The 27,797-nt window shown below is 40.3% G+C and overlaps 1 protein-coding gene across 2 annotated transcripts in view; it reads right to left on the bottom strand.

Moving 5' to 3' along the window:
* LOC307018617 (contactin-associated protein-like 4) overlaps window positions 1–27,797 on the bottom strand; it is a 97,169-nt gene that overhangs the window by 37,516 nt on the left and 31,856 nt on the right. For both annotated transcript variants that reach the window (XM_079648946.1, XM_079648947.1), the window contains exons 3-11: window positions 21,926–22,119; window positions 19,237–19,384; window positions 17,563–17,766; window positions 14,578–14,753; window positions 14,260–14,406; window positions 11,439–11,706; window positions 9,381–9,530; window positions 8,807–8,978; window positions 2,298–2,404 (exon numbers count right to left, since the gene is read on the bottom strand). In XM_079648946.1, coding sequence (XP_079505072.1) covers window positions 2,298–2,404; window positions 8,807–8,978; window positions 9,381–9,530; window positions 11,439–11,706; window positions 14,260–14,406; window positions 14,578–14,753; window positions 17,563–17,766; window positions 19,237–19,384; window positions 21,926–22,119 — 1,566 coding nt within the window. The remainder of the gene's footprint in view (window positions 1–2,297; window positions 2,405–8,806; window positions 8,979–9,380; window positions 9,531–11,438; window positions 11,707–14,259; window positions 14,407–14,577; window positions 14,754–17,562; window positions 17,767–19,236; window positions 19,385–21,925; window positions 22,120–27,797) is intronic.

Here is a 27,797-nt window from a genome sequence, read left to right as displayed (position 1 = left end):
AAATGTGTATGAATAATATGCTACCAGATGGTCTTAAACTATGAAGAGAAGTGAGCTTCATGACAGTGTTAATGGTGAGCAAAACATAAGGAAGGAACTGCATTTCTGCTACTTTATTTAGATTGTGCACTATTGTGAGTTATTCGCTGAGGTTCAGGAGAGGGCACCGTGCCAGGCACCCAGCAGATCAGAGCTTAGCACGTGACAGGAGAAACAGACAGTCAGTATAGTGTAGGGCCTGGATGACCTTGGGAAGAAGACTGGACCTGTCGGACCTGGACGAAGCCAAGAGGCGTGGGCTCGCCTGTTCTCCAATCAGAAATCTAAAGCACCTCACTCAGAAATACACATATCCAATCAGAATATGACACCTTTGATCTGTAACGAGTAAATGAAATGTGTTTTGCCGGTTTTCGGGGCTCTGGAAGGAAGTGTGAGACAGTTAACTGCTTGGAGTGGAAACTGCTCGCAGTCTGTGGATCCCTGATCTCCAGAGACATCAGCTGAGCAATTATATTCGTTATCACAACTGAAATAAATCAGATTTATTATAACTTTATTGCCTGGTCTGACTCCTTGCTTTTGCAGAGGAATTCTGAAACACAACAAATTGGTGACCCTGACGTGATTTATCTGCAAGGCACAAACAGAAAGGAGCGGTTGATCCCCCTCCGAAGAACTCCCACCTTTTCACTCACAAAGGCGTCATTAAAAAAAAAACATACAAAACAAACATACTAGCTCAGTGGAGAAACCCCCCCCCCCCCCCAAAAAGTGTGTTGTTATATGGTATTAAAAGTGTGTTACTAAATAGAGTTAAAAGTGTAGAAATACAGAGCAAAAGGAAAAGTATATAATAGGGAAAGAGGAACAAGGGAGAAGTAACAGATAAGAAAATAATGAGGAAGTAGGCAAGAGTACATCTGGTGGCCAAATAAGAGCAAAATGAAATATGTTTAGACCTGGTGGACAGAGCCAGTAATACAAGTAAAGTCAAAACCCACTCAAAACTGTGGCAGATACGATATATTGCATTAATTCTTAAATATAACGCCCCCAGTGTACCTCTTTGGTATTACATCTACAAATTAAATATAGCGCCCCTAGTGGACAAAAGTTAGAAATACAATAGCGCACACTGGTGGACATATTGTATATTATTATATACATTATATATAATACATTTCAGTCCGAACTAAAACCACACACTAGTGTTCATATTTAGAACTATTACATTTAGCACATATTTGTATATTTAAAACATTAAACATAAATAATTTTATCAGAAGTGCAAAGGGATTAGTAATTGATCCATTATGATTTCAAGAATCTGTAGACACCTTTTGTGTAGATGTGTATATAAGTGTTCACTAAAAGTGATAATATTAATAATTATAATAAAAAGTATAAACATAGGCCTACTCTTGAGTCAATTTACATTTCTGTGATCTGTTAGTATGCTCTGCTGGTTTTTACTGATATTCTAAGTAACAGTGGGATTTGAACGGGGAATATATGGGCACGTTATTTTTGTAGTGTGTGAAAGATATGGTGCTTGTAACATGTGAGTATTTCAATTTATAGGAGAAAATGGTTTCCTGAAAGAGTTATTTTGGGTAAATATGGTTGAAATAATTTTTAGAAGAAGTTCTTGTAATATCATTAGGAGACCAATACAGATAGTATGATTAGAAACAGACAGTTTAGAAAGGGTTGGATTCATTTAACCTGAGTGTGCTAGAATTTCTATGGTAATGTGTGCCGAAACCTGGACTGTCCATCTGCATCAGACGGCTAAGAACCTGACCCGCCTGAGCAAACAAAGACCTAACCCAAGCAGGAGACTGCTCCTTCTCCATTGAACAGACAGAGAACCAGAGCTGAACCAACAACAATAAGGTTACATCCAGAACTGCGGCCAGAACCATCTCCACATGTGGCAGCCATATCGTATCATGTCCTATCGTATCCTATCGTGTCCTATTGTGTCCTATCGTGTACTATCGTATCCTATCGTGTCATATGGTGTCCTATTATGTCCTCTTGTGTCCTATCGTGTCCTATCTATTGTGTCCTATTGTATCCTATCCTATCCTATCGTGTCATATAGTGTCCTATTGTGTCCTATTGTATCCTATTGTGTCCTATCGTATCCTATCGTATCCTATCCTATCCTATCGTGTCCTATCGTGTCCTATCGCGTCATATAGTGTCCTATTATGTCCTCTTGTTTCCTATGTCCTATCGTAGGTTTTAATCTGTCTCTGCTTCCCTGTATGTGCTGCTGTTTGACTCACGGCTGTGGCAAATGGCTCCGCTGTAGCCGCTGTCAGAGCAGTTACAGTGGAAGACGGTCCAGGACTGACTGCAGCGGCCGCCATGTTCACACCGACTGGGAGAACACCTGAGAGAGAGGGATGCAGAGAAAGAGATGTTCACAAATAACAGACTGAGTGCTCATACACTGACCATATAAACAGGTAAAATAAAGCATGGCTGCCAAAAGAGGAGCAATTAGGCCAAAAGTGTGGAGGACCGAGGGTCTAGGTCTGGAAGTGAAAGGACATTTGCGTGGTCAAACGGTGGTACTACACTTCTGTTGTAGTTTGTGATGTAATTTGAGTCCAAAAATACTTTTTCCCATTGACTTACATTGGGAAAGAGACGTTTGTAAATTAGCTTATTGGGCTCCATGAACACCCTCTCTGTGTTCTTTTTCCATTATGACCGCGTCCTTGCACATATCCTTACATGTTATCAGAAACATCCTGCAGAATAATCAATAAGTAAAGTTTTAGATTAATTTGTTGGTTCACATTCAAAATAAGTATCTTATTCTGTTATTCTGCTTTGTTCAAAATGTATGTGAACACATCAACGTATTACAATTGGACGTATATGTATAATGGTTTATTGTAATTGTACAGTGCTTTGGCAACATGGCATTGTGTTCATGCCAATAGAGCTTTAAGAAATTGAGAGAGAGAGACTGCAAAGTGTATCCAAAAGTTTCAGTCCCTAATTAAATCCTGAGACAGAGACAGAGAAAAACTTTTTAATGATCTATTCTTTTATATATACTGAGACAGCAGCTTAACAATCTATTTTCTTGTGTTGGCACCTTGAACATATCTGCAGACTTTACTGCCAAAAACCTTTCAGGAGGACAAAAGCAGCCATTGCCAAAAAAAAAGCCTTTCATCCATTATCGTCAAGAGAAATACACTTTATTTGAAAAAGCTGCTGAAGGGTCCCTTGTGTTTTTTTGAGTCATTTATCTCTGAACGAGTCAGCAGGCGTATTGTGTTTGTGGACATGAAACAATATGATAATAGGTTGCGATGATTGTCAAAGAAGTGCCTTCAAACTCTCACTTTCCTCACAAAAACCAAGTGTGCTTGAAATACATTAAAACATTACATAAGGCTTTTCATTTAATGGTCAGAAAGCAATTCAAATTGTGTTTACTCGAGCCTATTTGTTTCATGGCTTGATGTGTGTAGGAGGGTCAGGAATATTGTAAATAATAGAAAGAGAGTATTTTTCGGCTTTAGTATTTGTAAGAGGTCATATTTTCCATTTAGGCGACATGTTGTGGGAGGTTTTGAAAACATTTCTCTGAAACATTTAGTTTTTGAAAGACAGTTCAGCCGAACCATTTCCAACCCTTCTGACAGGGATACAAATAAGTCAGTCCTTTTGAATGAATAAACACTGTTAATTGTGCACAGCCATCTTTACATTATCAAGTTTGGGGGAAATCTTGTCTAGAGGTCAAAATAACTGTATCAGGGTGACAGTCGTTTTTTTGTTTTTGATTGACAAACAACTCCCCAAAAGTACACAGTCCAATGTTACCGGGACCTTTTTTATTATTATTTGTGGTGGTTTTCCCTTCCCTGTAGGGCGTTATATAGGTCTGTGCATGTCAATGGTCTGCAAAGGCTAACATCCAAAAGTTCCCTAAGTGTTGTTTGAAACTTGGGTAACAATAGATACCTTGTCTTTTTCATGTAAATCAAATCAATAGCCTGAACTCAACCTGAACACACAGGTACTGTAATAATAATAAAAACGTTGCTCTAATCGCATTTAATCATTCCTCACTTTTAGCTTTTATGAGTGTACATTGTGTTGCTTTCTGCAAGGCCGACTCTTTTATTTAGATAAAAGCCCTGTGTCAGCAGCCTGTCAGCCTGCTGGTGTGTGATTTTTACCTCCATTTATCTCTACACCGCTGTGGTCTAAAGTGAGCTATTTAGTATTCACATTAAATTCACATTCATTTTAACCAAAGCTACGGCTGCCTGCTGCTGTCTGATTCGTTATGTTGACTTTTAGTGCGCTAGTAAGTAGTGACATCTACTGTATTTGTTAATATAGATTTTTTTTGTGGTGGAATTCCTTTTTTTATTGAGCCATAATAATGAAGATGATTGTAATGATGAATAATGGTATTTTTAAGAAAAATAAGTAAAGGGGAAGGACCAGTTACAACATCATACCCCACATACAATAATACGATAAATAAAATCCCCCTCCAACCCTTTTTCCCAATCAACACATATTCCAGGCACAATTACACACTGCCACCCCCAAACATATATCAAGAGAACACAATATTGAAAGCGTCTTAAAACTAGTTTATAGTTATACATAGACGAACTCTTTCAGACTTCAAATAGCTCATTTAAACCACACATCCACACATCACAAGATTTCATTTCAGAAATGTAATGACAGCACAAAAAATAACTATCCCGAAATGCCACTTAATTACAATAAAAAAACTCCAACAGAACCCCGTTCCCATCTTCATCAACATGCATAGTCGAAAGTCAAAATATATTTTTCTCATACTGCCTGTGCTGCAGCACCTCTTTTCACCCTCTGTCTGAAACCAGAGTCCAGTCTGCTCTGATTGGTTAGCTGGCCGGCTCTGTTGTGATTGTTCAACTGCTTAAAGATTTCCTGCCCGCTTAGCCTATCACTTATGTGTTGGAGCACTAGCCAGTAGAAGCGCAAGTGTTACGTAGTGATGTCTGGCTGTACCCGAATATCCGAATATCCGAATATTCGTTCGATGGAGTACTATTCGGGTTTCAATTTCGTTATTCGGATATTCGTTGTTTGTTTTTTCCCCGTTTTTTTTTCAAATTGAATTTATTGAAATCTCCAATATCAAAGTAAGAGCTTGTGCCTCTTTGGAGGGTGCTAACACTTAACCATAAACGTTATTGTTTACTTTCTCCGTCTTTATATGTAGATATGACTTTTCTCCGTTAATCTTCGTCACGTTGTTTCCATAGCAACAACAACTTCCTGTCAACAGCGCTAACTCTCCTTCAAAATCAAAGCATGTCCATACAAAATAGGAAGCCAAGCCAAATTACACTTAAGACATATACAACTGCAACGAAAGTAACAAACACAATGCAATATCCTTTTCAATTTCAAAGAACACAAATTGGGTTACATTAACAAATAACTATAAAACAACAATACTGAATATTCTAATATTCGCTGCTGATTACTACCGAATATCCGGAGCCCGAAAAATGGTATTCGGGACAGCCCTATGTCACTATGTTCTGGAAGTAAACAAAGGAGACGTTTCAGGCAGGAGGGGGAGTGTGTGGGAGAGAAACTGGACTATAAAAGCTGACAAAACTAACCAGGATGGCCGAGTGGTTAAGGCGTTGGACTTAAGTTCCAATGGGCATCAGCGCTTGTGGGTTCGAACCACACTCCTTGTAAATTAAAGTGTTATTGAAGTTAATTAGGGCAGATTGCATAATGGCAACAGAGGTAGTAGATAAGCAACACTAGTTGGATATTTTAAAGGAAATTATCAGCAAATTAGCTTAATTCCCTTTCTACAGGAGAAGTTTGTCCCACCACACCAGAATGGATTCATCCCACTCCTGGTACAGTAATGACTTGTTGAGTGTAATTGCTAGGCTCCTTGTGTGTTTGAACTCTAGTTGTGATGTTAATGGGGTGTTTGCATTAGCTAATAACACCCTTTGCTGCTGGCAACAATAACAGAGTAATAACCTGTTCTGAAGTATGGCAGAGAGTCCATTTGCCAACTGATTGCACAGTGCAATATATCTGAGCGGTATTGCAGCAAGAGAGCATAAGGATAATGTTCTATCTCTTTTTACTGGATAACAGGCCTTTTGTGGGTGTGTGTCAGTGAGCAGTTAGATCTGTGCAATGACTGTATAATAATCTAATTAACGCAAAAACAGGGAGGTATTTAATTAAAACCACTCGAGCAAATTCTCCTTATCTTGCAAGGATGTGTGGTTAGTTCAATATTAATGTGTATGTTAGTGTGAACAATCAAAATGACTGCAAATGTGTGTCTGTTTTTCTGTGTGTGTGTTTGTGTGTGTGTTTGTGTGTGTGTGTGTGTGTGTGTGTATGTGTTGCACCCGAGGGAAGGGCTGTAATTGTCTCATAATTGTGCTGCTATTTGGCGTGTCACCCAAACAGAAAACCGATTTGTTCTACACTACCTCCCTCATCTCTCTCTTTTTCTGCTCCTTATGTTGGAGCTATCTCTGCAGTCTTATATTCTCGCTGATGAGACATATATTCATACTATAATTTATCATCATTGAGATTAACACTGTTTAGTCAAATATGCTGCTCTTATTATCCTAAATAAACGTACCTTTGACCTTCCTTTGCATTTCATGTAGCTGATTGGTTTGAGGGTTAGAGTCAAATCAACCTACTGTTAGGACACGTGTGATCACAGTTGTGAAATATTCTGTTCATTTTTAGGTTATTTATTATTTATATACATATTGTGTTCCTCTACTGCAGGGGTTTTCAAAGTGTGGGAAGGTGAGCCTCCCCTCAGAGAACATAAGAACAGCTGCGCCCCCCCCTCCCAATTATTATTATTATTGTTGCTGTTGTTGTTGCTATAATGCAGGGGTATTATTATCCAGTGGAAAGTCCTTACCTACTGGCCTAGTTAAATCAAAGCGGTTACTTTTTTTTGAATGGGCAGTGTAGTTTTACACACCGTTTTATTTGACTTTCTCAGGACTTAAAACTGTTTTTTGGGGGCAGACCCCCTCAAAGAAAAATATATATTTACACACGTAAGGTCATCATCTTAACAGTCTTTTATGCTCATCGAGTCATCCGTGAGCAGAGCATCAAGTTGGCATGCCGATAACAGCTGAATGTGGTGATTACCATCTTGCCTCCGACAGCCAAAAGTGTGCAAGTGAAGTTTTCTGCCAGACGCTGTCTCCTCTCTCACTTTAGGTAACTTCACAAAAAGTCGATCCATGCTGCAGCTCGCTCAAAGTTAGCTGAAGTTAACTAGCTGAAATTCTCTTTATTTTTTTCTCACGCTGCGCCTTCCCTGAAGCTCTTTGGCGTCCCCCCGTGGAAGCGCGCCTCACACTTTGAAAACCGCTGCTCTACTGTGAATGTTTACATGCTTTAAAGTTCAAAAAAGTATTTATTTAGCTCGTTAGCTGTCTGTCCCCTCAGAGAGCTGTCCGTCCCCTCAGAGTGAGCTGTCTGTCCCCTCGGAGTGAGCTGTCTGTCCCCTCAGTGACATGTCTGTCCCCTCAATGAGCTGTCTGTCCCCTCAGAGGGAGCTGTCTGTCCCCTTAGTGAGCTGTCTGTCCCCTCAGAGACATGTCTGTCCCCTCAATGAGCTGTCTGTCCCCTCGGAGTGAGCTGTCTGTCCCCTCAGTGAGCTGTCTGTCCCCTCAGAGACATGTCTGTCCCCTCAATGAGCTGTCTGTCCCCTCAGAGTGAGCTGTCTGTCCCCAGAGTGAGCTGTCTGTCCACTGTGATTGTTCAAGTTCAATTCAAGACGATAGAAGACAACAGATATCACCAGGATGGCCGAGTGGTTAAGGCGTTGGACTTAAGATCCAACGGGCATCAGCCCTCGTGGGTTCGAACCCCACTCCTGGTAAATTTAAAGTATTATTGAAGTGATGCTGGAAATTAATTAGAACACATTTCATAATAGCAACATCAGAGGTATTAGATAAGCAAATTAGCTTAATTCCCTGGTGGTATTATTTCTACAGGAAAAGTCTGTCCTTTGATACTCTTGACAAGCCCACTGACATGAATTGAGACATTTAAACATTGGTTTAAAAACACCAGGATGTAATTAGGAGGGTTCAAATCCCACTGCTGGTACAGTAATTACTTCTCGAGTGTAATTGCGAGGATCCTTGTGTGTTAGAACTCTAGTCCATTAAAGTGGTGCTGTTAATGTATCATGAGCTACCAATGCGTACCAGGATGGCCGAGTGGTTAAGGCGTTGGACTTAAGATCCAATGGGCATCAGCCCTCGTGGGTTCGAACCCCACTCCTGGTAAATTAAGTATTAATTAAGCAGATTTGATAATGGCAACAACAGTTGGAATTTAACTTAATTTCCTTGTGATCCGTAATAGGAAAAGTCTGTCCTTTGATACTCATGAAAAGCCAGATAACAACATAATTTCATCTACAAATGAATGATTTAAACCATGAGGACTTGTGAGTGGGTTCAAATCCCACTCCTGGTACAGTATGAATTTAAAAACCAAACAGTGGAAAGGATGCCAAACCTTTAATATTGGATATTTTAACAGAGCTAATAAAAGCTTTCTCAACGTTGGATTATTTGAGAACTCAGGTTTGGAACTGGTTAGCATTGCATTTTGTCTGCAAAAGCTCAAGGCTGATTTGGGAAGTTTGTAGGTGTAATAGCAAATCACAATACGTGTGTCTTAACAGATATTAATGAACATATTTTGGGAAACTGACCTGTCAATGATTCCACACATATCTATCTGCAGGTTGCTGTAGATTCCCAGCTGCTTTTTCTGCACCATGATCAGATCCACAATTTGGTCGTCCAAAGTTAAGAGACGCATGCATCCCTGGAAGATATTGAAGGGGTTTCTGCACTCCTGCCTATCATTTTCAGGAGGACAACCTAAAAAGAAAAAAAGAGCTCTTACAAAAGACAGTCATTCTCCAAACATAAACAATTCTGTCAAATAAAACATGTTTTCAGAGGTGACACAAAGATATATCAAAGTCAAAGTCAACTTTATTGTCAATCTTCCAGTTTGTGTGTACAGGCAGAGAGATCGAAATACCGTTTCCCAAAATCCCGAATATAAAAAAAAATGTATATAAAAAATATATGACTTGATTACAATGTGACCTGTGAGTATAATTTGTATTAAAATCTAAAAACTGCATGATAGTTAAAAATGTAGTTCTCTGGGGAACACCTCATTTAAAATCACAATTTACTTTTCTTAACGATTTTTTAACATCTTAAACTCCCAGAGAGCTGTTTGATGTTGGACATGCTGAAATTGCATCTTACCACCAAAGAAGAGGTGACTTTCTACAGTGACAGGAAATGAATGAGTGGCGTGAGCGCTGCCTCCTTCCTCTTTATCCACGATGATGCTCAGACGACCTCGCCTGGAGTTCAGACCCACCGAATGCCACTGACCGTCATTCAGAGCAGAACCTACAAAACAAATACCAATTAACACACACCCTGCTAAAAATGTGACTTTTCCCCCTTCATATAGTATGTACACGGTTCCATTTAGAGCAGCGGTGTCCAAACCTTTTATACCGAGGGCCACATACAGACAAATATACGAAGGGCTGGGCCGCTCACTAGAGGCGAGGTGTACTGCCTGATAAGTTCAGTTATAAGTTAAAATCAATCAAATGTAGTTCAATTATGATTTTGAGTGTAGGTTGGTCATTCCTTAAAACAGAAGCCTCAGATTGATTAGAATAAGGAGGAATAGGAAGGGTGTATTTCAAGCTTGTTATGAAAATACTGTGAGTCATTGGCCTTCTCTTATCAACTAAGATATGTTAGAAAATGTTTCGAACTTTAATAAATGAATTGGTTTGAAAAGTGGTCCTATCAATACATGAATACTACTGTTTAATATATTTGAACATATATATTTAAGAAGTACAATATAAGACAAGCACAAGTTTTATCTGTGAGCCATATTCTATTAAACTTTTTTAATTTGCTGAGGGCCGATTCAAAATGGCACGCGGGCCGCATTTGCCCCCCGGGCCATGGTTTGGACACCCCTTAGACTCTGCAGCAGATGTTGCCAGATGCTAGACTTAGTACAAATGCATTGAAAAAACCATGGGGGAGGTGGGCAGATTGAGTGCAGACCAGAAAGGTATCTGCTTCCTGTATCCTCTGTGTGATCGATCTGCCACCAAGTACCAGCAGGCTGTTGCTCCCCTGTGAGTCGCTCTGTTGTCAGGAGTTGAGGGAATTAATCAATATCTCATTATCTCCTCTACTTTTCTTTCTGGCAATACTCTGCACAGGAACACACCTCAGTCATCGTACAGTGCGATCGGCTGCAGAGGGATTTGGCAATCAGAATAAAACCGTACATCACAAAGTACAAATTGACGCTTTGAACGAAATGCAACTTTAAGAGACTGTGTTAGAGAACTATGTGCTTGTTCGTTCAAACTTTAAAACCAATATATTGGAGAAACGGTTATAATTGATCTTTTGCATGCATGAGATTTTGACTTTTCACGTCCTACATTTTATTTAATTGATTAATTTGAATTGAACTGATTTTGCTTTGCTCTAACCTCGGCTAAAGTCTCATTCTGTTGTATCCAATTAATCCATGCATCAATCAATTCCAAGAGGGGTTGATTTTTACTAGATTATGAACTAAAAGCAACCAGGATGGCCGAGTGGTTAAGGCGTTGGACTTAAGATCCAATGGGCAATAGCCCTCGTGGGTTCGATCCCCACTCCTGGTAGATATACTGTATTATTAAATCGATTAATGCATTTGGTTTGAGACTACGAGAGAGGTAAAAGCAGAAAAACACCAGTTGCATTTCACTAGCAACCGAGCAACAAAAAGAGCAGTTGCTTCAAACCGAGTGAATCATAGAAGCTGTTTGCCATGTGGCTCTGGTGAGAATGGTATAAATTAAAAAAGCACCTTCTGTTATCAACTTCGAAAACCACAAGATTTCGTAACAATCTGTCAATTGTCACAACGGATGTCACAATTGTGATGCAAAAATCTGATGGCCATACAGGAAAGGTTTGTGAACAGGTGGCTTGTGAGTACAGTGGCTTACTTGTCTCGCTAACATACAGGTTGACATCGTTATATATCAGTAACCAGGTAAGATTAACGACTAACTTGTGTGCAACTGTGACTGAAAGAATATTGCTTTTATTTTACTTTTTTTGAAGAAGGGGCAGGTAAAATAACATTTTTTCTCCCTGCTCCTTTTCACCATACGCTATTAACCAGTATAAGGGTACATGTTTTGTTCTAAAATAACTGCCATGTGTGGAATAAACGAATAAATAAAGTTAACTGTTAGCGGTTGGAAGTATATTTAAAGGTACCTGCACTGAGCTCCAGCAGCGCCCTGCCAGCTTTATGGACCTGCAGCCGGAGTCTGGCCTCACTCAGGTAGAGCCAGGCCACGCCCCCTCCCTGAGGCAGGTCAAAGGTCAGCAGGAGCCCCGCCTTGTTCCACGTCCTGAACTGGAACCCGACGGACACGCCCCCTGACGACGACGCCGTGGCCCCCGGCAACTGGAGGAAGCTCTGGGGTCCGGGGAAGGTCACGGCGACGGAAACCGACTCAGCACAAGAAAAGGTCACATTGCCCTGAGAGCGGAGAGGAGGAGGAGCGAGAGAGAAATGATTACTAGAGAGATAACACAACATAAACTTGAATTTTAATCAGTCGCAAAGGACGTGACTTCTGTCGCAATGATCTCATCAGCAAGTCTCATTAAGAGGACACCTGTATTACCATAATGATTACATGACATGTCACTTGTTAGACGCTTTTATCCATTTAACTCAATACTGTGGGGAATCCCTACAGGATTTGGGGTGAAGTGTCTCAGGGACACAACGACATGCTGACTGCAGTGGGGTTTGAACCTGTGACCCCCTGATCCCAACACCAACACTCAATCCACTGCACCACACGCCTCCCCTCCCTATGATAACAGCAAATACGATTAAGAAAGCAAACAAAAAAAATAGCAAAGTCACCCAGCTAGGACGGAAAAGACATAAAGTATACAAATGAAAAGAACAAGAACATACAGTAAGCCTAGTGCTACAATATCTCCACATCTCTGTTGCAGCACGTTGTGTTGAGTAGTGGTAATGTCACCAGGCTGCAGCAGAAATATATTACATCTCAAGCTCTCTGCTGGGAGTATCCGCAGCCTGCTATCTTTACAATGCTCAGGAAACACAGATGACATCTCAAAGCCCTTTGTGGTGTACTTGTACGTGATGACCTATAACTCATGTTGGGAGTGAGCACAACAAGTAAAAAGTTAACTTGTAAATCCACAAACGCCTACAGCTCCAAAGCGCTGACACACCAATCTTCCTTCACCCACACTCTTTGTGTTAATGCCACCTCACAGAGCCGTATGAAGCACCATTTAGTCCCTGCATTACACTGGATCATAACTTTGTGGCTAGTACCTTAACTCATAAAATAAAATTGCCTCCATTAGATCTTTAGCCATGCATGTGAAATCTGTGGAACTCTTCACTAAGAATTCATGTTTTTCCTGCTGCCTGGGTCTTTCCTGTAATGAGAGAGCACTTATTACTTCCTGTAGGAACGCTTCACAGCCTCTCCCTGATGAGCCTGTGCCACTCATCACGATGTGGAAACATCTGAAGGTACTAATGGTGTGAGATGAGGGGGCATTAGCAGTGTTGGGACTAACGTGTTACTGTAACGCCGTTATTTTTGGCAGTAACTAGTACTCTAACGCACTATTTTTTTCATTCAGTAACGCAGTTACCGTTACTACATGGTACGTTACTATGTTGCAATTTTTTTTATATAGTCTCGGCTCCCAGACGTTGGTGAGCGGCGCCACATCAAAGTAACTACAGCGATGAGAACACCCTTAAGTACAACTTAAGTACAGTACTTGAGTAAATGTACTTAGATACTTCCTGTGTCACATGCGGAGACGCGCTGTGGGCGTGTTTGTGTTTACTAACAAGACTATCATGGCGGCGGCGGAGCTCAAGTCGAGTTTCTCCGCCTGGAGATATTCTCACTCTTTCACTTTTGTCGAGCACAAAGAAAAGAACGTTTTAGTTAAATGTAAGTTGTGTCTTGGCGGGTCAAAGATCCTATCTACTGCCCAAAACAGCAATTCAAATCTGTTGAAACATCTGCAGAAACAACATGCTGGGACGAAGCTAGTAGCTAAGACCACAGACCCAGACTCATCCGACGCCACTCCACCTCCACCTAAGCAACAGCGGCTGGATTTGAACCGAGGGACTGCTAGCCAGGGAAAGGTTGATAAAGCCAGCACGGTATGTTGTAGAACACATGGGCATTAATGGGAGCCCTTTTTTTAAGTACTTTTGGGTGTAAGTAATCAGTAAAGTAACTGCATTACTTTTGAAATTAACTAACTAGTAATGGTAACTAGTTACTGGTTTTCAGTAACTAGCACAACCCCGGGCATTAGTAAGAGTCTAACCACCTTTTACACTCTTTTATCCTGGCTTCATTACCCAGGCATCCACAGGAACCAGCACACTGCAGGGCCTGAATGGTAAAGCCAATATGTCACCACTTCGATTCAATCAATTAATCAATTCAATGTCATTTATACAGCCCAAAATCAAAACACTAATGTCTCTAAGAGGGCTTAACAATCTATAACACATTGATTGAATCCCAGTAGAGACAAAAGGATTCTTATCAAAACACAAACGCACGTTGGCAATTGTTTCGCACAAAATGACCAATAAAAAAACACTTAAATAAAACAACCTTATTACTTTAAACTAAATAAAAATGTGGCCGAATTAAAAATTAACATGCGGCTCTTTGGTCATGTTTGTATTTAAGATATGTTTGTTATTGTCATATGTACAGTATATGTTGCACTGTACAATGAAATGAAAAAAATATACAAACAGCATACAAATATTCTCAGAATAAAAGTGCATGATATAACAGAAATTAAATAGGATGTTTAATAATCAGTTAGAAGTCACAAGAGTCACCAAAACACACACCGCAGAATATTTAATACGTGTTTTGAAAGAGTAACTTTCTGAAGGACCACGTTCAGAGGTGGATTTGTGTTATAGTGCCCGGTGATTGATGCTGTGCCCCCTCAGAGCATGTGGTTGTGTTTAACAAAAGTAACTTACCATGAGGGTAACTTGGTGGTCTTTGTGTTTGGCTAGATCTATCAAGTTGAGGCCGTTGAACAACACGTTTTCAAGGCAGCCATGAAAACCCCTCTTAGAGACGACTGGTTTCTGAGAGCCGAGGCTCTGGAATGTCCCCACACTCAGCTGGACGAAGACACCGAGAAACAGAGATATTCAGAGAGTTGCATGCACAATAAATAATAAAATACAAAACCTACACATATCTGGCTCTAATATGAGCGTTTAGGGCTTGTATACTGTTGTTTCCCGATTGCATCAAAGTGTGGATGCATGTTCTCCTGTGTGTTCCCCCACCTGCTGGATGTTCCAGTGGCTGAACTCTGCAGGGATCTGAATCCTCTCCGTGTTTTTGTCCACAGTGAGGTTGAGGTGAGCGCTGTGCCGCTCCACCGCTAAATGATGCCAATGCTGATCATCCAGCAGGCTGCCGAGGGAGGAGAGACGCCGGGGCTCAGAGGAAGAAGTCCTGCCTGAAAGAGGAGAGGAGAGGTGGAGAGAGTAATGAAAAAAGGCTGTAGAAAATCGTGATTTTACAAACTTAGAATAAAGTTTGTTTCCATTTTCCGACAATATGTAAAAATAACTTAACACCAGGCCAATAACATATACTTTGATGAATAGTTTAGTTTCCCCTGTATACAGCATATGCTATGTTTGTATCCATTGTTTTTTACATTTGACTTCAGCATTTTGTTTTACATAAATATTGTTTCATTTTAAATTTATAATGAAGAAAGAATTCACACAAAAAATATAAAGAATAATAAATAAATGTAAAAGAAAATAGAAGGAGATCAACACACCACACACCCAACGACCCCTTTTTTTAAACCTACGCACACATATTTAAATGTTTTTCTATATTTTGCTTGCATATTTATACTTTAACATATTTAATAAATATATGTATTAATTTGTAATAATTTCTATTTTTTTATTTAATAAAAAACTTTCACAAAAAATGTTCCCCTGGGATGAATAAAATAGTCTGAGCTGCGTCGTAGAATCTGAGAACCAAAGCGAAATATGTCCGAATGCAGAATATGAGAAACTGCAGCGGAAACATGGCGAGACATCGTTAATGATTGATGAGCAAAGTCCAAATTGGTGGATTCATTTCTGCATCCCCTGCAGTACTGTGGGAGAAAGACTGTGTTTCTGCTGAAGAGCTGAATACAGTCACCATTAAAATGCATTAGATAATCTTTAGGGAGACTCAGTTCCAACTTCAAAGAGAGAAACAGAGACACTTTAATGATGATGGACATTTTCTGATATCGCAGTCCATTTTGTGAGAGGTGTATTTGTCTGCAGCTTATATAAAGAAAACAAATTCATCTATCGTGAAGAAGAGAAGACATCACAGTGAAATCAATATGAGAATAGCAACACTTTAAAACAAATAAGATGCTGTTGGATGTACAAGGAGAGGATCTTATGGTTGTTTCTTTAAATATTTGATTTCATTACTAACTTCATGACTGGAAAGACAACGGTGGAAAAATAGGAGAAGTCCATGAATTAATGTTAATATACAGAGATCAAATGTGACTTTCTTTGTCGCTCTCTCTTTATTTTACTGCATGTGGCTTATCTTTACTTTGTGGATGAAGTAGCAAGGTCAACAGGGATTAAAAATACATTCATCTTTTTTCGAGAAGTGACAGCAATGGGCGCACATGTAGGTTTATGACATGGCAGTCATTTGTTTGCTTGGTGTGGAATATACAAAATGCACCGCTGTCTTCTGTGTAAGACCTCCTGTCAGTGAGTCCTTGAGTGAGATGTTTATATGAGTGGTGATGTGGGTCAGCAGAAATCAATAGGTGACTTCCTGATGGGAGCCTGAACGTGCCAGGAACATATTAAAAAGCGACTGGTCACCATAAAGGAAACGTGAAGTCGGATGGCAACACAGAAGAGGGGTCATGGGGTCGAAGAAATAAAATATATTTACAGCTTGAATGTGCACACTAATATCATGGAGATAATATATTATTATTAGCTTATTAGATAGGCTAAGGGGCCGGACATCTCTAAGCCGTTGACCAATCACAACAGAGCCGGTCAGATGTCACAGTAGAGACACTAAATACTAATATGAACCTGAAAATGAGGGCCCCTCGAAAGATGGATAAAAGAAAGATAAGTATGTATGTATAAAAAAACACAGGGCTGAACGTTTGACAGAGGAAAAGACAAATATGCAGGGGTAACAGAAGGTTTTGGGAGTTGTAAAATGCAACAGCAAGAGGGTGAAGGAGGCAAAGAAAAAGGAAAGGAGAAGGAGGCAAAGAAAAAGGAAAGGAGAAGGAGGCAAAGAAAAAGGAAAGGAGTGAGGGAGGTAGAGAGATAATGGTGGGAGGGGATGGGTGAATGGATGGAGAAAGTATTTCAGCAGCCAGATGGGGTTCACACACACACAAACACACACACACACACACACACACACACACACACACACACACACACACACACACACACACACACACACCTCCCTCTGTACAGTCTGTAAGCCATGCATCAAGTCCTACAGAGTCCGGCCCTAACACATGCTACAGTGAACGGATACCATCCATCACGGCTGCAACTAGACAGAGACGCAGCAGCGGAGCGAGAGCCGAGGTTTAAACCAATCAGGCGGCAGCGTGCGTGTCGTCCATCTCACCCAACCACAACCAATCGGAAGTTATCTCAGGGGGGTTTATATTGTCCTCCACCGTATAGAGAAGTTCTCCACCAGTACGCCCACAGAGGACATGTCAAGACACTACATCTCTTCGTGCTGATCAAGTTGTTTCAGCTATGTTTTAATTGTTACCAACGATGTCAACAAGCTTCTTAAGCCTACCACTTCTCTTGTTTGCCATATCCGTATATCTCACAATATTTCTTCGGATAAACCTGGTATTCATAGAGATTGTTGTGTTATTCTCCAATGTACAAGACATCGAGCGTTCGAGGCCGTGGCTCCTAAACTATAGAGCGCTCTGCCCGCTCACCCACGGTCCGCTGACTCTGTAGACGCTTTTAAATGTCATCTAAAGACATTCCTGTTTGGGCAGGCGTTTGGGTAACTTGTGTGCTTTTATTCTTTTGGATTCTATGTTTGGATTCTGTTTTTATTGTGTTTTTAGCAGGTCATTTAATCTTTTATGCTTTGTCAAGCACTTTGTGACCATGTCTGGGAAAAGCGCTTTATAAATAAATGTTACTTACTTACATAATATATGTCAGTATTGCTCAGTTGTGTAGATATCAGAATATTGTGTGAGCTACCTTGTCTGAGCAGCAGCTGCAGCTTTCCTCTCTCCAACTCCAGACTGAGTCCTCTCCCTCTCTCTCCCTCTGCATGCAGCAGCATCCCAGAATTCCTCAGGGTTTTAAACTTCAGAGAGACGACCTCTCTGGACGTCTGCCTCGGGTCGGGGGTCAACCTGAACACCAGACTGCTGCTGCCGTCCAATCTCACCACATCAGAGGCTGGAAGACAGAAAGGGAGACAGAGGCAGTCAGAGCTTTGAGTTATATCAGTATTTCATGCTGTCATACAGAAGGAAAGCATTCTAGTCTATACTAACTTGGAGTCCTTTAACCAAACCACATCTGGATGAATGGTTAATATACCTTTTCTCTAAAAACTCAATTAGACTGTAACCATTTTTTTTTTACATGTAGATTTACAAGATGAACAAGAAGTTTACAAGAGATCATTTTTTTAAGATGTTAGTATTTTTATTTATTGATGCAGAAAATCTCCAAGCTAAAATAGACACACCCTTCTCGAAAGAATTTGTCTCAATGTTTCTGGAGGGGGATGAAGAGGAGTAAATCACTAAGGGTTAAATTTGTGTGAGATATGCTTACCTCACAGAAAGGCAGATTAGGAGGAGGACTTTTACGTAAATTACGGTTATGTAACTAATTTGCAACAGCAATTATGTTTTAAAGGATATCGCCTAATAGCAGGCCAATTGTGTTGTGTTGCAGATATTGTGTTTTGCAGTAAATGTTTAATGTATTTGTGTTCATTTAATGAGAAAAACACTTTCGATAAATCATAATCAACTGTCGACAAATTAAATAACAGCATATGTTTTTCTTTATGACTAAAGTAATGAAAGCTGAATATGGATGGATGGATGCAATTAAGAAATGTTCCCATGGGATTGGCAGATGTAATGTGGATCTTTTGTGAAACATTAATTATGGGTTAACATATGTTAACGTGGGTAAGAACACAGAACATTGTGAGTTTGTTATTTTGTGCTGATGCAGAACTCTTAATGCAAATCGTAATCCGAACAGAATCCATTAAACTGCTGTTAACACCATGGTTTCAGGTTTTCAGGAGAGAAGTGTGAAACATGATGGTTGTCAATGTTTAAACAGGAAATAATTAAAACATGAATTAGGGACAATAGTTTGCATGAAGCCTAATTATCTCATGCTGCATGAAAGCTGAAAAACATACCAATATAAGACAGAATAAGGCACTATAAGCTATTATTAAGTATTCAAATGATAAGGTAGATGATCATTGTGTATTAAAGCAGGGGAAAAGTCAAAGTCTCACACATACTGTACGTACCAAATCTCCCAGAGACCCACCTTAGAGCTTCAACATTATACGGTATTTTGGTAATTTTACAAATTAATTCCTGCAATATTTCTGCTGCAGAACAGGTAAGGTGGTAAGGTGTGCATTATGCGCTGCCTTAATGATAGACTGTCCTAAAGTGAGCCAGCACCTTTAAATAACTTTGCGGAAAACTTCAGATTGTTCTCTTTGCAAAAGCCCTCTTCCTAATCTGCCTTTCTGAAAACATGCGGTAAATATCAAATGAAACCCTCAGTGATTTACTCCCCTTGATCCCCTTTTAAAAACATTGAGTATATTTCGTTGGGTCTCTGGAGAGTCCAGTCAGGACGGTAGAGGAAGAGATGTCTTACTGTAAGGACACCCGTAGGTCTCCAGCCGGAGTCCGATCCTCCCGCTGGGGTTCCAGTCCAGAGGGAGGAGGCGGAGGAAGCGAGCGACGGCCGGCTGCTGCAGCTTGTACTGAACCACACTGTCTGCATTACTGTTACCTGGGAAAGACTGGAAACACACACAAAGAACTGTTTATCCGACTGTGATTTATAAGAAATTGGCATGGGTGTAAGTGGGAGATTAATTGATTGGACACATTTCACCTAAATTACTTTGAAAATTTGCACAAACACTAAACTGAAAGGTTGACATCTACACTTTGTACATGTTGGGGAAAATATTTTCCCGGGCTCATAACTCAGTTTGTACGGCCCTCGCTGAGCACAGGCCTGCAACCTTAGGCAGCTCTCAGTGTTTTGTCTCCCTGTTCCTGCCGGTTGGCGTCAGCTCATAGAGGTGTTTTATCTTGTTATGCACAATGTTGATTTTTCTCTCAGAACCAGCTAAATACATGGGTCTGGGGTAGAGATCTTCAGAAATGGTTTGGTATCTTAATAATAATAATAATAATTCCTTATATTTATTATGGCGCTTTTTCCATGACCCAAAGCGCTTTACAGATACACATTACACATACATGTCAGACATGTAACGATCATGTACTGTGGACAATACCCACAGGAGCAAATTCAGGTGAAGTGTCTTGCCCAAGGACACAACGGCTTTACAGACGCAGCAGCGGCGGGTTTCGGCCCCTTGCACAGCCCACTGCGCCACACCGTCCATCTTCACACCTCAATGTCATCGAGGCGCTTTACAAGTACACATTAATGTCATACATGTACTGTGGACAATACCCACAGGAGCAAATTCGGGTGAAGTGCCTTGCCCAGGGACACAACGGCCTGACGCAGTGGCGGCGGAAGTGGGTTTCGAACTGGAGTTTCCCAACGCCCCGCTGATCTGATGATCAAACACACAGCCCACTGCGCCACTCAGGCCCATCTTCTGTGTCAACTCGTGGCACAGTACGTCTTCTCCGGCCGAAGCTCCAAATAAACCATCAGTGTGTGCCATCAAAGTTCCTGCTCTCCTCGTGTCCCTCTGAGTCTCCATTGTTTCAGAAGTTTCCATCACAGTACAGATTAAACAAACCAGATGCAACTGTTGAACTAAGCTATATGTCAAACTATTCCTGTGACTCTTCCTATTTATTTTTTAATAACACTCAACATGTTATAAAAAGCATCTGTCACAACATCCTGTTTGCTTCTTGTATCTCCCCTGCACACTAGACACCACTTCAATTCACCCATATGTCCTCTTTAATGTCACTGCCACTCAAAAACATGTGCATAACAGCATGTGCATAAAAGTGTCACAGTCCTGACAGTTTTCCCTCGTTGGTTTCAGTGCGTGGCTGAGCTCCAGGCTGCGTGGTCTCAGCCAGGAAAGTGCCGCCCGGCTGCCTCTCCGCTCGCTCCGTGTCCTTCAACAGCAGCTTAAGTGTTTTGGCAACAGGTCCGCGCTGTCAGCAGAGCTCTTTCATTGCTCATCCATTATTAATGAAGAGTCAAAGGCTCCTGATGACTGTGATTATCTCCTCAGGATGGACTGATCCCTGCAGACCAGCACTGCTCGACATCATACCGCTGTAAATACACTGTGGTAGTGCTGGGAAATGAGCTGTAATGACTGTGGTTTATTTTCACACACATATTATGATACTGAACCTACAGTACTGCTTGTGCTCATACAAGAGTTTAACAGTAAGATGGCAAAGTCTCACACTTTGGAAATAAATGCACATTTAAGCCGCTTTTCCTCTTCCAATGACACCTGCTAATATATGTCTTTTGTCTTTAATTGTCTTCAAATACCCATTAACTGTTGGATCTGTGCGGTAGACACAGGTATTGATCAGCAGCTCCAAACAGCAGAAACTACGGCTGGGCTGACACAAGTTTTCCCCCTTTTCTGTTTCTTAAGATGTATATGTATTCATTAAAATAAAGACGGATTTGGAATTATTTGGTGTACAAAACACACATTTAATATGCTCTCCTCGAAGCCACCAGACTCCATTGAAATAAACAGTCATTTTATGTTGCTAGTTATTGCAAAACTCCTAAAAACAAACGCGTTTTAGTTTAGTTTTCCACAGTTCCAACAACTAAGATCTCTAGTTTTAAAGATATGACATTTGTTGCTAGTGATACCCAGCCTGAGAAGGCTACAAGGTCTTCAAAGGTGGGCAAGGCCCCCCAGACTTTTGTCTAATTCCTCTAAAGAAATCAAGTTCAATCTTCTTTTCTGTGCCGATTTGAGGAAAAAATTAACCATTCAAATGGTAGAAAAAACTGTCTGAACTTGACGATCCGTTCAAAATAGTAAAAAATCCACTCTTTGACTTCCGACTTTATCACATCACTACAGACATTTATATTTGATATGTATTTTTCTGTTGTAGTTTGGTATTTGCTACAACACCATTTACACAATAATTAAATAGACTATTTGACTATGTGGCGTTTTAGTAGAAGCACAAATAAAGGTCAGTGAAAATTAACAAATCAACTAAAGCTACAATCAGCCAGTCAGAGGTCTCCACTTCTGAATGAAAATGAACCATTGTTATAATGCTGTGCCCCACTATTGTTAAATACATGCAAAATGTCTCCTTGAGGAAACAGCGCCCTTTGCACTCACCCCGATGCTGTCCTCCTGTCTGTACTGATTCCAGTTGTTTCCCGTGTCGCTGAACATCAGCAGGTACGACGTCAGCCAATCAGAGCTGCCGTAGCGTCCCTGCGTTGCCACGGCGCTGATCGTGGTCCGCTCTCCGAGGTCGACCTCCAGCCACTGATAGCCGTCTGAGGAGAGAGGAGACCACCCTCCAGCTCCTAAAGGGGAGAGGTTGAAACATCACATTTCTCTCAGAGGAATAAGTACATGAGTCCAGTTCTGAAGTCTTTACTCTGGCTTCCTGTTTGTCAAATAAACGATTTCAAAATACTGTTGCTGGTCTATAAAGCTTTGAATGGTTAAGGCCCAAAATACATTTCTGACCTCCTGCTAAATTATGAACCATCCAGATCTCTCAGGTCTTCTGGTCAGCTTTCTGTCCCCAGAGTCACAACTAAACATGGTTCAGTTATTATGCTCCAAACATCTGGAACAAACTCCCAGAAACGCTGCAACTCTGACTACTTTTAAATCCAGGCTGAACACTTTTCTTTTTGCCACTGCTTTGAATTGAAATATTTACATCTCACACTGCACTGTAACTGTTATTCATGTGCGTTATTCAACTCTTATTATCTTTGTTTCTTAATGTTTATAATGTGTTCCTTTTTATTTATTTCCGTGAATCCATAGGTTAATCCAATGTGTCTGTGTCACTTTGAATGATTTCTGATAATCCATGAGCAATAAATCTGCTTTTCGGTTTTGAGATGTCAGACCTATAGAGACAGCTTCACTCTGGAGCAAAACTGCGTGCGAGAAGCCCCCACCTTTTTGTTTTACCATGTGTGTGTGTGGGGAGATTCCCCTTCGATTCTATTGGCTCTAACGGTCAGAAAGAGATGTCAATCACCAAAATCGACCAATGGGTTCCAGAGAAACGGTAAAACCCCCATTTCCACCTAAATCACTTCAGAGGTGGATTTTATTTTTGCTAAACCTCTCTAAAAAGGTCAAATGTCACTTGTTTTGCATCAATCTTGATACAGGGTACTTATTATATGTTGTACTTTGGATTCCTAAAGCTTTTAGTCTACCTTACCATCACCCAAGGGTGGTTTTCACTGTAAGTAAAAAATAATTTTTGGACGGACATTATAATTTACAGTTTTTTACTATGTTCAATCTGAATTTTCTTTAAAATAAAAAACAACTATATTAATTCTGACTTTTCTACATCCAACTCACAGGTTTATCATTACTTTGAGAAAGAAGATTATTAATGTAACCCTTTTAGAAGTGGAGATATAGTCATTTGTTCTGGGAATGTCATTTTCGAGCCTGAGAACTGAAAAACAGGCTCAGGGCTTAACAGGTTAAAGTCTTTCATTTTTGTAAAGCACTTTGAATTGCCTTGTGTTGAAAGGTGCTATATAAATAAACTTGCCTTGCCTTACTGTATGTGCGTTAGGGATGAATTACTTGCCCTTTAAGTGTTACCTTACCACATTTGTTGTGGAATAAAACCCATTTGTGTGCCATAATTGAGCATAGAGTATTTCACTCGCGGTGCTGAAACAGATGGTTAGTTTTACTCCAAGATACTGCAGGTGTTTAGAATTAGAAAAGTAACATCCTGATATTTACTTCAAACACAATTCATTTATTGAATTGTTATAAATCTGTTTGTCTTTGTAAATTAAATGTAGAAATCAGGCAATTGTAAGCAAGTTAAAAACCTGCCTGACATTACCTTTTTTACTGGATTAGATTCATGACAATCAAGTTTACTCTTGAGATTCGTTGTGTATTGAATTTCCATAAAATCATCAATAAGAGATTGTGTTTCTGGTCATTGATTCTTTGCACAAATGCTAGACCATTAGCGTCCTTTCTCTAAAGATAGCATTGCTAAGAGGCTGTGGCGTGAGGTATTGATTAGTTGTACAGTTTGCTTGCCTGTCTGGATCCTTAGCTATATAGAATATCATCAATAAAAGGTTGCGCTGCCAAGTATTGATCGCTTCTACAGTCCTGCATGTCTGCATCCTTCCCATATGACATATCACAATTAAAGAGCATTGTCGTTGCTTATTGATGGGTTGTGTTCTAGGTTAATATGTCGAATAAGAGGGTTTGGTGAGAGAAACGCTGAGTAGTTTTAAAAAAGGGAAGTCTCTTCAATAGGTGTTTAGCGTTTCCTTTATATCTTATCGCTTAGTTCCACATTTTGCACGCCATACCATTTGTCTCACCCCAAAACACTTTCAATAAAGGCTATAGTGCGTAGTGTGTGTGTGTGTGTGTGTGTGTGTGTGTGTGTGTGTGTGTGTGTGTGTGTGTGTGTGTGTGTGTGTGTGTGTGTGTGTGTGTGTGTGTGTGTGTGTGAGGGTTGGTTAAACTAGAGGCCGCCTTGCTGAATCATCACTATATGGCTCACCTCTCATCAGGAACTCCATCTGGCTGCTGAAATACTTTCTCCATCCATTCACCCATCCCCTCCCACCATTATCTCTCTACCTCCCTCACTCCTTTCCTTTTTCTTTGCCTCCTTCACCTTTCCTTTTTCTTTGCCTCCTTCATCCTCTTTCTTTTGCATTTTACAACTCTCAAAACCTTCTGTTACCCCTGCATATTTGTCTTTTCCTCTGTCAAACTTTCAGCCCTGTGTTTTTTTTATACATACATACTTATCTTTTTTTTATCCATCTGTGTGTGTGCATGCTGTCTGCTTTTTGTTTCTGCACCAGCAAGCTAACATTGTCTTAAAAAAGCAACACACATTATGTATCCTAAACCTCCAGGGGACAGTACTGAGCTGTTCAAGTTAGTAAATGTGTTGCTTGTGAGACTAGAAGGACTTTCTGCCATAAAAACATTTTTGTTTTATTCGTGGGTTCAAGCAGTCTGCCAAACGGCGAGTGTGATATGGGCTCAGCAATCAGGGAGTATCAATATTTTCTCAGAGTATCCACAGGACATATTATATAAGCTTGAGAGTTGAATTCACCTTCAAGCTCAGCCTCCTTTTCACCACGATGTTCTCTCACGCTCAATTTTACCCTACTCAGTCACTAAAGTATTCCATCTCCCCCTTGTCCTCAAGAGGAGCAAACCACCATCCTACAGCAGTGTGTTATTGCAAAGGATGAAAGGATGAAACTTTAATTATGTGTTAAATTAATACGAGTTCTAACCACTATGACTGCGGGCTGTGGGGTTGCAAAATAAATAGCATCCGTATTCCCTTATTGTCTCTGGACTAAGCTAAGCAGTGAAAAGGAATCAGTGTCGGTCTGAAGGCCAAAGCTAATTAGCGCTTGACTAGCAGACGTGTCCAGTGACAGGAGAACAGAACCGAGCAGACACTCTGACCTTTCCCCATGAAGAGTTGACAGAGGGAAAAGAAAAGAGAAAGAGGTCGGGGGGAAAGAGCTCCAAGACTCAGAAGGGCGTTACCAAGACTTAGCGTGTGGTCCGCCCTGATGGGTACAACTGGAACAGAAGTCACTTTAAATCAAACTGTTTCTTTCTGAAGAACAAACTCTAACCAGCCACTTAGAAATGTGGTTATTTCATTTCATTTCATTATTTGTCCCGCTCAAAACTAACTGTACAATAATTGCCAACAAAACTTGTCTCTATTAACACACCATTAAGTGGAAAGGAGCAGGAAGAAGAAACAAATCTTATACGACCTGCCCCTTTCTAAATAAACAAAATAAATAAAAATAGATGGTCTGCCCTTTATAATACATGTTCTTTTTTTCATTTTTTTTCACAGCCAAACATAACAGTGTCTTAGTATACTAAGAAAAACACAAAAAATACTTATTTCCCACTTGACGGTTAACGGAAAGAAACAAAACAACAACAAAAAACAACAACACCAAAACATCAACACCAAAACATCACATGTATAAGGAAAAGGAAAAGGAAAAGTGCAACACCCTCATCTAAGTCCTACTGGAGAAGAAGGTGGAAATGGTTATTGTTAAAAAGCCAGGCCAAAAAGAACTAAAAACTCTCCGATGTCATGGCTTCACCCATCAGGGAACAAAAGTACTTTTTGTAGTTATCTGTTTCCTGTCGTGTGTTATAAATGTTTGTATGCATGTAAATGGTCTGCAAAAGCTACAATCACTTCTAATCGCTAGCGCTTCAACACATTGTACGCGATTGTACGGCTAAGGGGTGGGTCATCTCTAAGCGGTTGACCAATCAGAGCAGACTGGGCTCTGGTTTCAGACAGAGGGTGAAAAGAGGTGCTGCAGCACTGAGCCAACTTGTTTGACTTTACAACAGTTTAAGAGCAATGCAGTTTATTTCTCCTTTGTGTTGAATTACTTTGTTTACATGATAATCCAAACAGTTCCTATTCAACATTTTATCTTTTTTTATATTTCTACTTTAAGTATAGCACAAATGAAAGGAAGCTATTTGACCATTTGGATACCTAAGCCTGGTATAAACATATTGTAATCAAGCTTGTGTCATACTGTACCCTTCACATATAAGTAACTAGCATGTCTAGGCTGTTGTCATGATTGATTTCTCCCATATTCCTGCACAGGATCCTCCTCTCCTCTGTCCAGCTACTGCATCCATTATTGATCATTCTAGATGTTGTCATTCCCTACATGATCACTAGGTTTCCTCAGAGTTTCCTATCACCTGCACACCTGTCATTCATTTCCACGTAAATCACCCGTGTGCCTAACTCCGTTATTAAGTCTTGGTACTTAAACCAGGTATATTTTGATACTCTGATAAGGTTACTGATACAAATGTTTAGAGGTATCTAGTAATTGTAACAGAATACATTTTTAAAGTATCCCTCCCAACCCTGACTACATGAATGGACTAAAATAGAGAGAGACATCCACGGCGCTAAGTAGGGCTGCTCAATTAATCGTATTTGAATCGCAATTACGATTATGGCTTGCAACGATAACGAAAACAACGTAATCGAAATATAACGATTATTATTATTTATTTATTTTTGGTTTTTCAGTTGAGTTATACTTAAAGTTCAGGGTAATCAACTGTTAAAAACATACTGTTCACATTTCTTTTCTCAAATAAATAATTGTTTTCAAAGTTAATGGATAATCGTTTTTAATAATCGCAATTACAATTATTGACCCAAATAATCGAGATTATGATTTTTGCCATAATCGAGCAGCCCTAGCGCTAAGTATACTTAATATATTTGAGGTGGGTTTGCTGCTCCCTTCTTCCCTGAGCCTTCAGTAATCCGCCTCACATGTAAGGGCTCGGACACCTGAAACCAACTCAATTTGTCTCCCTGTTGTTATCAGAGCAGTACAGGTAGTGTATGTAACAGGTGAGGAGAAGGCTTCACTGTTGAAGGGAAACCAAGCTTGACGAGAGTCCGCTCTGGACGTTAGCTTCACTATAAAGAAAAGATGGATAGACAAGTAAAGAAAGGACTCTTGAATCATTAATAATGCATCGATATTCCACCTGACAGGTACAGAGGACATACAAAGAGAGAGACATGCAGCAAAATGAAAAGTCAAGCAGAATGGAAAAGGCAAGGAAGAGGTGAGCCGTCACAGTGAGAGAGACAGGTAGGAAAGAGAGCAGGAAGACAGGTAGCTGAAAGGAAAAGAAGACGGACACATGGCAGGCAGAGTGTTTTATATACAGGCCTGGACTGAGAGCTCATCATTTGCATGAGAATACTGAGCCGGGATGGTAATTCCAGCAGCCTGATAACATGTCAGATGGACAGAGAGAGCCTAATAAGGCAGGAGCCCGGGGAACATTGAGTGTCTCCTGCAGGCAAAGTACAACACATAACCCGAGTCCAATTTCAAGTGTAATCATTAAAACTTTACAATTACAATGCACAAACACATGTACTGAAAAT

The sequence above is a fragment of the Notothenia rossii genome, assembly GCF_949606895.1.
Source record: "Notothenia rossii genome assembly, chromosome: 9".
Lineage (NCBI taxonomy): Eukaryota > Metazoa > Chordata > Actinopteri > Perciformes > Nototheniidae > Notothenia > Notothenia rossii.
This window is presented reverse-complemented; position numbering and strand designations above follow the sequence as displayed.